Source organism: Ostrea edulis, chromosome 6 (genome assembly GCF_947568905.1).
Source record: "Ostrea edulis chromosome 6, xbOstEdul1.1, whole genome shotgun sequence".
Taxonomy (NCBI): Eukaryota; Metazoa; Mollusca; class Bivalvia; order Ostreida; family Ostreidae; genus Ostrea; species Ostrea edulis.
In genome coordinates this window covers 41923969-41936074 of record NC_079169.1, presented here as the reverse complement: position 1 = coordinate 41936074, position 12106 = coordinate 41923969, and the positions used below count along the sequence as shown (strand labels likewise).

At 36.7% G+C, this 12106-nt stretch overlaps 1 protein-coding gene and 1 long non-coding RNA gene across 4 annotated transcripts in view; one reads left to right on the top strand and one right to left on the bottom strand.

The window, feature by feature from the left end:
* LOC130046790 (uncharacterized) overlaps positions 1-525 on the top strand; it is a 1447-nt gene extending 922 nt beyond the window's left edge. The window contains exons 1-2 of the long non-coding RNA XR_008795799.1: positions 1-191; positions 334-525. The exon at positions 1-191 is cut by the window's left edge and continues 922 nt beyond it. This is a non-coding gene — a long non-coding RNA (uncharacterized LOC130046790). The remainder of the gene's footprint in view (positions 192-333) is intronic.
* LOC125683167 (uncharacterized) overlaps positions 1-12106 on the bottom strand; it is an 85216-nt gene that overhangs the window by 15410 nt on the left and 57700 nt on the right. The window contains exons 7-8 of one of the 3 annotated variants that reach the window (XR_008795794.1): positions 11254-11387; positions 3525-7735 (exon numbers count right to left, since the gene is read on the bottom strand). The exons of 1 other annotated variant lie outside the window; for it this stretch is intronic. Coding sequence is in view for 1 of the 2 variants with exons in the window: in XM_048924021.2 (XP_048779978.1) it covers positions 1710-1810 (101 nt within the window). In the remaining variant the exon portion in view is untranslated. Of the gene's footprint in view, positions 1-1709; positions 1811-3524; positions 7736-11253; positions 11388-12106 lie in introns of those variants that run through there. One more of the 3 variants, XM_048924021.2, reaches the window with a different exon arrangement.

Here is a 12106-nt window from a genome sequence, read left to right as displayed (position 1 = left end):
CCTGCTATAGTTTAGGTTGGTTACGGATTGTTTTTCATGGTTCATCGGTTCGTTTCTTAATTATTGGTCACATGACAGTTCTTGGTCAGTGTAAGATTCAGTTTGAATTTAGAAATTGAATTGGGCAGTTGTTTCATACTTTAGTTGAAACTTTGGACATTTGGACTTACAGACTACAATCTACTAATCAGGTCAGTTACTAATTATGTTAAGGATTTTATGCATAGAATGAGTGAGAGTAAGAGAAGTATGATTATTTTATTTCTATTTATTTCATAATGAGTGTATTGCTTCAGAAATCTGAGTAATATATATGTTTGTATTAATTGATAGATATACACCAGATCTACACATTACTATAGATCCATCCGGATTCTAATACCACATATTTGGTAAGAGTGTGTTATGTATTGTTTAGGTGGTGTTTGATATGTTTGTCTTGCCATTATATGTTCTGGACAGGTTCTTAGTTTAAATGCAGAATATTAAGTAAATTTGATTAATTATGATTTTATATTAATGATGTGATCTGATGAAGAAAGGACAATTCCATTTATGTGATTAATGGAATTTAATATGGAATTATTTCTTTGTCATGTCTATCCGTGATTTTATGTCGTGTCATATGTAATGTGTGCATGTTTAATATTTGTTATTACTTGTTGTAGAATCTTTTGGATGATATTTATTGGATAACATTTGGATGATCTGTGAATGATGTTATTCTGATCGATTGTGATAAATAAATCTTGTGACCGGTATGCTTGTTTGAGTTATCACCCGGTAACAATTCCAACAAAGTAACAACTATTGACCGAGTATTTATTTTTTGACGTAGGCCTGACCTTCTGATAAAAGTTTGATGTCGTCGTCGTTTTGAAATAAACATGTGTAATAACGATCAATGAAAGTGATATTTTAATGCAGTGTTATTAGAATGTTCAACAGTTTACAATGAAAAGTAGAAGTGTTTGTGCATTTGGATTTTATTTACGTAGTTTCTTTGGATCTAAGGGCGAGAGGAAATCCTGAGGCACTTTAAATAGGCCTAGCCTAGTAAGTAAAGCTGTTGAGATTTGTTACATTTAATATACTCCAGAAAAAAGAGACTGTGCTTGTGAATACTTGGTACCGCAGCATGTCGAGGTACTTTAGGATTGTCACACTTTAGGATTGTCCATTAGGTCGTCGATTCGTTGTCGATGATAATAGTGTGCACATATTTTTGTTTTCTGATCGTAATTTTGAGTAGTTACAGACCGAGTTGGGATTTTTGTGGCCGGTAACTTGCATTATATGTCAGTGGGGGCAACATCATTTTAATTTTGCTATAAAAGAAATTCTAAATAAATACAGAATAATAAGTTTTACGCTTTATTTCATGCATGGATATGCATAAACACAGCAAATATGTCATCCAAGCGGGGGCAGTGTCAAAAGTAGTTCGGACTGGAAGTGCTTTAACAAACGGGCGTGTGATAAAGCTAATGCTTTATCTCACTCTCAATATACACCAAACGTAGGAGATAAATAAATATATATATGTGTGTGTGTGTGTGTGTGTCGTTTAGTTGTCCTATTTTGCGGACTGTCCAACAAAACAGAAGATATTTGATGTATGAAATAAAGATAAAATATTCCAAGATTGACATCATAGTATTGAAATTAATTTTTGAATAGATCAAGATTTCTAAAAAGGAAATACGTACAATTGGTTCTGGAAATTTGAAATTTGTAGTAAGGATCCCCAGTCAGCGGTGTAATACGAAGACAGAGAACGCCATCTATTCCTGTTCGTAAGTTTTGGGCCCTGTAGAGGAAGACTTGTTATCACTCAACCAGAAGTATATAAGACTAGCTATACTGGTCATTGGAGCCATACAGATACACCCACATTCAAAGTTGATGCATAGAATTATTATGATTAGGCCTACATGCATCTATGAAATTTGCTCAACATTATACATTTATTGACTTGGTTCGAGGGTAACATGCGTTTTCTCAGACCCGAGAACCAAACTGAGGCCGTTGGACCGAAGGCAGCTCTACGTTTACCTACCGTGGGACACAAGGTCAGTATTTTCGCTGGAAGGTGTCTCGGTTATCGCTTTACCATTCCTTCTTGCGATATTCATCCAATGAAAAAGCCCCTTATTTCCTCGGTAGCATAGAAAACCATGTTTTCGAAGCCAAGATTTTGACTACGTTCAATTTGGACTAGTCAGAAAACTTTCAACGAGATGCTTTATTTGCATTATTGAAGCGGAGGGTGTATTTGTGTCTACAAAGACAAGGGGGAGGGGAGCCTGTTACCAAGCGTTTAATATTGTACTGCGATGTACAGGTCTACATGTTCAACACGAGTTCGTATAGTTCCATCATATGGGAGCAATGTGTTTTTTTTTTAAACAGACTTGGTATTTCATCGGTTTATATAGTGATGTTAAACTTACTTGCGTATTTGAAGTACTGTCGTAATTTGTTCCAGTTGTGTTGTCGGCACAATTTGAGCCAGTAATTGTGACCTTCGATCTTTACACATGCACCTCTCTCGTGTAAGTACAATTAATTTCTCACATTATCACCAGTGTGAGATCGACTTTACCCATGTGAGACAGCCATGTGAGATTTTTCCCATCAATGTATCGTTCATTGATACTGTGGATTTGACAGTGTGTGATCCGGTTTTCCGGATCACCACACTGTGGTTTTCTGATTCCGTATCCAAATCAGTATCCAAACTTCCGCCAGAGTTCGTTTGCTTACAAACTAAACTCTTCCACTTAGGCATTATGGGATAGCGATTTCTTAGGCCGCGTATACTGTGACGTCACTGTAGAATGACGGAAAAACATAACGTCAAACGTGAACAACTTTCAAAACAAGAACGTAAACATCAAGTTCATTACTTTACACAATAATTTGAACAGTCTCCCTACTTTTTAATGATCATTTTATGTTTAAAATAAAACCCATACTTTTATATTAATGCTCTTAATATCAATATCTTCAAACTTTTAACAGCGAACTACTTCTTTAGTGTTACTTGCCTGCGTGATAATCGCGGACTCACAATATACAAATCTGTATATTGTGCTGCGTCACATAGGAGAGGTCTATTCGTAGGTGACGTAATGAAGCATCGACGGGGAGTTTGTATCAGTATCCTCTGAAACTGATGCCGTCACAATACATCAACGCAACGTTATTTGTGGAAAATATTGAACGCGTCACAAACGAAACTGCGTACACAAAACATAATTTCATAGTATGTCTGTGTTTTTGATAGTTTGGATTACATTTATTATCTTAGAAATGTGGATTTAAAATGCAGAAGGGGGTATATAATAAATTTATCATTACTACAGTAACTTGATCCGAAGAGTTGGATCACGTCTCGTTGACAGGCGCGGATCATCAGATCAAACTCGACGCTTCGCGTCTCATGTGATCTGATGATCCGCGCCTGTCAACTCGACGTGATCCGACTATTCGGATCAAGTTAATATAATATTATATGTCTCACACTGCTGCGACGTCATTTGATTGTGACGTCATATATTTTCTATGATTTACGTTACACGGTGAAGATTTACGTTACACAGTGAAGTAAAAATATTTTGCATTGTTATCTTTAAATTTTAATGTAGTATAGCTTTCTGGTGGACAACCTTGGGTTTTTTAGTTTACACTTACAGTGTAAACCATTTTCGGGTATGATCTTTCTACCTATCTAATTAGTTTTTGCATTGAAGTTCAAATGAGGATTTTGATAATCTAAAATTTTCTGAAAGCTCCAAATTTTATGCACTAAACTGTAGTTAAAATGTGAGAAAAATAATCCTTCATTATTTACTCATGTGGGATAGGGAAATTCCACCTCTGGAACAAGATTCGCTGTCTAGGACTCGGCAAAGCCTCGTCCAAGACTGCGAATCTTGTCCCCTCGGTGGAATTTCCCTATCTCACACTCGTACTAATGAAGGATTCTATTAGTCTCACCTACGCTAATTACAAAATGACATCTGAACGGGATTGTAAGACCACATCTTAATTCAAATTTGCATCTAATTTTTAAATTGTATCATGCATGACTGATTTTATTCACATGCCTTGAAGCAATGATGATAATAAACATACCAGAGGCGGATCCAGGATTTCCGAAAGGGAGGGGGGGGGGGCACATGTGAAAGTGAAGTATCAGTTAAAATAATTGGCCATTTTGGGTGCCAAATCTGGAGTTTACATCTATATATCTTTGATAGTGGCAAAACACACACACTTTCATAGGCGCCGCCATTACAGCTGACACTTTGAATACTGGTGTTGTAGCATAGAATTTTCCCCCGCATAGACTTTCCCTCCGAAAAAATGGGCCCGGGATAGACATTCCTCCCGGAAAGATGGGCCTGGCATAGAATTTCCCCCTTGGAAGAATTAACCTGGGCCCAATTCCCCCTAAATGACAGTACGCCTTTCCCCCGCTTCTTACAGTTTAGCTATGTATCCGTTTCCAGTTCTATTACTAGAATTCTCTAGCTTATCTAGACCCAGGAATTCTTTCTTCTTCTTTTTTTTAATTTTGAGCAGGGTCTTGTGTATCGTGAACAATCATCATCTTATGATTTTTTTTAAAAGGAAATTATTCAAATCATGTAATGGTATATCGAAATTCATTCAGAAAGTTTAGTAAACATGGGGCGTGTGTATAAATATATCAACTACAAAAAAATAGGTTCATCCATTAACATGAAACAAATAGTGTAAGTAAATATTTTATAGTAAAGAAAGTAAATATCTCGCTTTCTTAGGTTGAAAAAGCATTGTAAATATCTGATAATGGTATGGGTCTGTTATGACCGATTAATACTCCCTGTCGAGACCTCTGCGGGAATCTACTTTGGTGAGACAGAGAACGCACGACTAGTTTGTAAATCTCGCAGTTCGTGTGTACAATTCTGACTAATCGGCATTCTTGTCCTTACACATACTACAAAGCGGTAATCTTCATCGAATAATGTTAATTTCAGCAAAGCACGATAAAGTTTTAAAAACAGGATAATTTCTTTGTTTAAAATTCAAATCAATTGAATAGCCGACGTTTTAAGAATCGAACTAGTGTATTGTAATAGCTGCGAAAAATGGGCAGGTCTAAAGCCAAGCCGGAATGGGGCCGGAATGGAGGTAGTGGTACTCAAAAAAGTACCTATATCTCCGCTAATACTCATCATATTTTTATTCGGTAAAAAATCCCATAATCTACGGGGCAACATCTTTCAGAATATATATAACTTTAAAATCTAAGATGACAACTAATATAAATCCTTGCCGGAATGAGCAGTGATCGAAAAAAGTTGGTTCCGTAATAGAAGAATGGGTATCAAATATTTTACTATAAATCCTGTTATAGTTGTTAATTTTTTATTCGGTAAAATTTCCCATAAAGCATAGGGCAAGACCATTTAGAAAATATAAAAACAGTTGCATTAATTTGCTGGAAAGTGTTTGAAAATCCTGCCGGAATGAGAAAATATGGGGAGAAAATGGAGAGGTCATATGGGAGTCGTTGTTTTATAAAATCATATATCTCAAAATGTATTGCATGTTGATTTATTCGGATAACTTTCCCACAATCTACAAGGCAAGATCTTTTAAAACATGTAAAGTTTTTAGAATTCTGTGCATGTTTAGTATGTGAAAAACCTGCCGGAATGAGTGGAGATCGTCAAAATTCCATGCCCAAATCGGCGATCGAGTCAATGTTTTTAAAGTAATAATTGATATGCCGATAGGTGTGGAAAATGCATTTACGTCTAATGAGAAGACGGCTTCCGGATAATGGAAATAAACTGAATAATTAAATCTTTAAGGTGGGTTAGAATATACCCAAGCTGAATTAAATATCATTATGCAGTTTTCATTGCACAGAAGCAGCGTGCTACCAGAAGCTGTTCAATTATAAATTAATTTGCGTATTAATGATCACATATATCTTAAATTTCATTGGTTCATACTTATACGGTGGAAACATTTAGATATCAGATCATTTTCCTTGAACATCACTTTGCCATATTACTTGTATCATACAGGTGTATATGGTGCTCAAAACCCATAGTGCTACGATTCTTCGTATTCTCTATTTTTTAAAAGGTGCTTAGTGTGTGCTTTCTTTCAGTGTGAAATCATAAATATAATTGTGTGTTTTAGTTTGAGAAAGTGTGTTGTGTGATAAAATGTCTGTGTTATTCGTGGGAGATTCTCAGCTGAAGTACCTTCATCATGTGCTGGACGACGACTCCACCGTGCGATTTTCATCGGGATTCCGTGTGGAGCATGCAGATGTGGGCTCTCCTTTGTGGCATTGTTAGGGGTTTCCGGACCATTGTCATCCATGCAGGAACGAACGACATTCCAGATGAGGACCCCCGCACCACTCTCCACCGCTACCGCTACCTGCTAAAGAACATCTGGGAGGCAAACCCCAATGTAAAGATCATCGCTTCAGGAATACTACCTCGCGATTTCAACTGTTTTGAAGGTGCGGCGATTTCAACTGTTTTGAAGGAGCGCGCAATGACGTTGGATTCCTCGATAGCTGCAACAGGAAAGCAATCGACGTCAACTGTGTCTTCTTTGCCCGCGTCTGTGTCATCTGTGCTCGTGTCTGTGTCAACTGTGCCCGCGTCTGTGTCTTCTTTGCCCGCGTCTGTGTCATTTGTGATCGCGTCTGTGTCATCTATGCCCGCGTCTGTGTCTTCTGTGATCGCGTCTGCACCTGTGCCTGTGTCACCTCGACTGTATGCCAGCGTGAGTGCAAGTGTAACGTATTTCCTTATACACAAGAAGGCTATCAAAGTTCGTGCCTTGATAATTCAAGGGTTTGAGGTGTAATTAGAATAGCAACTTTCATTGATAAAATAAGATTGGGAATGTTATTAGAAATTGGGCCTGCAGATATATACAAATATGGCCTAACCCTACCCAGGTTAATAATTACTCTGAAATCAAGGAAAGTTAATCAACATACAAAGATCAGGGGTTAACCAAATGATTTATAATATCAAAATAATTTAACAGTGGGTATGACCACCCTCAGCCAACGACTGGCTGACCTCGGACTAACGCTTGTACTGCAGCCTTATTCAGGACACACAGTACAAGTGACAGCCCTTTAACCGCAGCACACACTGTAGAGCCTTATTCAGACAGACACTGTGAACAACAGCCTGGTCGTCAGTCAAGTCCAGTACACAGGACAGACGAATTATGTGGCTAGCTTTTATCTGGTTGAGCTCGACAGTGGCAGGCCTCTTACTACTAAGGTCAGCCTATTAAAAGGACAGCCTCAATGCCTCCACTCTAACACCGTTACAACGTACGTAATCAAACACTGGCTTACCCAGTAAATCACTTTATTGCTTGCAACTTACTGTTTAACTTGTCCACCACGTCTTCTCACTCTGGGCTTCGACAATAACTGACTGACGACAACTGCTTTGCGCTGTATTTATAGTGTTAGGTCATGTGACTAAATTACGGATGTTTACACTGAAAATTACAATGTAGAACCTGGATGGTCGATGGATAAATTTCCGGAATATTACACAAGTGTGCCGAAGAGTTAACAAGTTAGCAAGTCAACAAGTGTGCCTGTTGGTCGCAAGAATGAGTCGTCTGCTAGTCCTCCTGTCACTTCGTCTACGTCCACACCGTTGGAATCGAAGCCCGCATCGACCTGGACAAGAGTGACGAAAAATACGAAGAATTATTTGAGGAAGAATCGCGCTACATTCCTAACCGGATACTCACCTGCAACGTTGAAACAGGAAACATTTACAAGGAGACCAAGAGAAGATGTCAGAGTGGAAGAGAAGAAAAGAGTACCAGTGAGCACGGAGAAGAAAAATGTGAACAAGAATACAGCGGTCAAGTGTATAAGGAAGAGTGTTTCTAGAGAGCAAGAGGAAGCACGGGTTTTATTTCAGGATAGTGTGGCTGTAGTGAGATCTAGTGCCAGAGTGAAAGGCGGTGGTGTTTCTGTGTATGCTTTGGATGAAGTCATGGACCAACGACAGATCATCGACATTCTGCGAAATCCGGATACTAATAAAGTGTGTGATATTCCGCCGGTGAAGCCAAAGGGGGGTGAAATCTACGTGTTCAGCAACAAGAACGCCGACGACTGGAGATGCGATCAATACCAGTGGATCAACAACGGAAGTTCAACTGTCAAATTAGAGGGGGGTGATCAACTTCAGCGAAAATATTTCAAGATCAAAACAACGCGAAAGAATTCGTCAAAAAAGGAAAAAGGAATCGGGTCAACAAATTTTACACGTAGTGCTTACTTCCTGGAATCGAACCGAAATCTAGTGTTAATACGGTACATCGGCGACGAAACTTCCTACAGATCACTACCGCATGGTAACAGCAAAAAAGAAAATGAATTCGTGAGAATGTGTCCATCTATTATTCAACAAATTAAAGATGACTCTGAAAATGGATTGTCGCCATCTCAAATTTTCGATAAATTAAATGCAGCAAATAGAGTCCCCAGCGGTGAATATATCGGTGTCAGGAACGCTCGTGATGTAAAACAAGTCAAGAACATCACAACAAGTGTTAATAATGCAAAGAAATTAAGCAAAGACGAAATCTATAACTTAATTTGCTAGGCTATCATTTAGATGGATTCGTTCACGAAATTAAGGTTTTTCCTGATTTGGTAGCTATTTTAGGTTTACCAGAAATGTTTCAAATTTTTAATCAGTTGTTAGACATAGATGATTCAAGTTTTTCAATTTGCATGGGCTTTGATACTACTTTTAATCTTGGTGATTTCTATGTTACTCCCCTGATTTTCAGACATGTACTTTTTGAGAGCAAACCAAGTATACTGTTAGCTTTTTTGGTCCACGAGCGTAAGTATAAAAAAACGTCACGAGCGTTTATTTGATTATATAGCTGAAAAAATCCCCAAAATTACCACAAAGAAAATTGCAATTGTCACTGATAGGGAAAAGGGTGTATCAAATGCTATAAGCAAAATGTTACCGAATTGTGTAAATTTATATTGTTGGAATCACTTGAAACGGGATTTTAAGTTTTGGTTGCAAAAGAATGGTGCTCAGAGCAATGAAATATCAGTGTATATACAGGGTTTAGTTCAGGTATTACAGAGTGATGGGGATAACGTGGAAGAAGTTATAAATGATATTACTGAAAAATGGTCACAATCAGCTGTGAATTATTTTAATACATGTTTAAAAACTGACATTTTAGAACATGCAGCAAAGTGGATAATCCAAGAATTCCCAGGCCTTTATAATCCCTTTTCAGGTATCACTAACAATGCATCAGAAAGTCTAAACAATGTTTTCAAATTACATGTAAACGGTAAAGAACTTCCAGTAGATGCCTTGGCGCTAAGTTTTATTGCAGTACAGATATTTTTACAATATTCAATGTGGAATGGCGGGTATTGGTCAGTACAAATTATTAGATATTTTTTCTTGTATACAGATACCAAAAGATGCGATTTTAATCCTAAAGAAATTGTTAGAACCTGGTGAGATTATAGATTATGTTAAGGGTAGGTTAGGGAACTTAGAATTACCTTCCGAACCTTGTTGTGATGGTTTGTGTGATCCTGTTATTGATAAACATTCTGATGTAAAAATCATTGAAACGGATGGCCAAAAAATTTCTGAAATCTCCGCGAAAGATTCGACCACAATGTCACAGGCATGTTTGGCTAAGTTAACAGTAGAAAATAATGGCGTTACTTTTGTAGAAAATCGAAAAGCATTCATTGTTAACGGCAACAATAATAAAAAATACGCGGTAACATTATTTCCAAAAGAAACGTGTCAATGTCCGGCTACGGGAACATATTATCACATTTTGGCAGCGCGAATCAAAATTGGGGACAATATTACAGAGACCAAAAAAATTGTTAATCTTAAACAACTGTCAAAACATAATTTGAAACGTAATGATAAAAAATCAGGGAGGAAAAAACCGCGACCGAACGATTATGACAAAGATGTTATACCAGCTCCTGATTCTGCCGCTACCTTGGAAAATGAGGTAAGTGAGGAAGTAAGTAAGGCTAAAACAATCAAACTGGAAGAAAGGGAACTTCATGAAGGTAAAAATGATTCTGATAAAAAATGGGTTTATTCTCCTAAATTATTTCATAAAGAAACTATTTTAGATTCCCGGGGATGGATTTGCTCTGATATCATGAGCCAAACTCTACAGATTATCTCCAATCAGTTTCATCATATTAATGGTCTTCAAATGACAAATCTTGCTCCAATTTTCGACATTAAATCAAATTCATGGAAATGTAACAAGCAATTTCAATCAGCTTCACCGCCATCAGTGCAAATACATCACACGGGTAGGGATCATTGGGTTCTATCTTTGGAGTCTAAAGACAACGATGTTTGTATTTTGGATGAAAAACCACACTGTTAATACACCAGCACTTGAAATTCAGTCGTCACTAATTTACGGGAGGACTAAAACGTCTATTCCTATATTTTTTTCCAGATATTCAACAGCAAGAAAATGGTAACGATTGTGGTTTATTTGCCATTGCAAATTTAGTAGAATTTTGTTTTAATAAGAATTTTTTTGAGAGCAAAACATTTCTCATAACCGAGTGTATAAGGGAACATCTAATTCAGTGTATCGAAAATGGTCATTTTACTAAATTTCCACAAAATAGTAATTTTGTTTCTAATGACACTTTAAAACATAAAATTGTTAAAATTCAATGTTGTTGTCCATGTGGTTTTCCCGATTGGGTGGATGCAATGGTAGGGTGTGATTATAAAGTGGGGAGAAAATGTTGTGATGTTTGGAAGCATTCAAAGTGTGCAAATGTTTCACCCGATTGTAATGAATGGTTGTGTACTGAACATTATCGTGAATAAAAATCAAATTTAAATACTATGTTGAGTTTTTTATTACAATATTATCATTGTTTTAATAACAGAAGAGTAAGTTCACTTCACGGTTATGAATTTCATACCTCGTAATTAGGTCAACACCTGTTCTTCGATTTCGACATGAAAATGTGCATATTTTTATCCGTTTCGACATGATTTTCATATACTTACCATTAACAAAATGTTAAAAACCATATATATTTGAAAAGGTCTTGCCCCGTAGATTTCGGGAAATTTATCCGAATAAGATAATATAAATTGTTTTACGAGATATTACAGATTATACAATACATACCTCTTCACGACGCCTCCATATTTTCTTCACATTTACTCATTCCGGCAGGATTTTCATGTATTAGAAATCATCTAAATGCTATGAATTTGTTATGTTCTGAAGGTATTTGCCCCATCGATTGTGGGAAAGTTTTCCTAATAAGAAAATATTAGATATTTTAGGAGATATAAAGAAATATGTGGCACCGACTACACTGGGAAAACACTAACTTTTTACAACCTTCGTTCATTCCGGCAGGATTTTCATAGTCTTATCAATAATAAAATGTTAATATCTTATCAAATTCTGAAAGGTATTGCCCCATAAATTATGGGATTTTTTACCGAATGAAAATATGATGAGTATTAATGGAGATATAGGTACTTTTTTGAGTACCACTACCTCCATTCCGGCCTTTAGTCTTGCCCGCGAAAAATACCGTGCTATAAGGTGCAATATAACGACCTCATTGGTAATTATAAACATCATAATAATCAAAGCCAATAATTTGATCGGTACTAAATGAAGAATTCAAACACCACCTTCCGAAATTCTGTCGCATTTAGTTGTGTAAAGTACACTAAGTGCTTGTCACAGTATCATAATATCATGACAGTTTTAAAAATTGCACGATGATGAATTTTAATTCGCTATTTCATAGTAATCAGTCACAGTTACAGGATGTAAACAATATGCTTATTATATTGTAATAAATATAATTATGCCATTCTCTACCCAGATATCCGTGCGCTCCTCGCACTACACCTCTGTCAACGGCTTTTTACAGAAATCTTGTAAAGGTTTCTAATATGCAACATTTATGTTTTGGACTAAATATTTAGTCATATTATGAAATGTTTTTGGTGCAATTAAA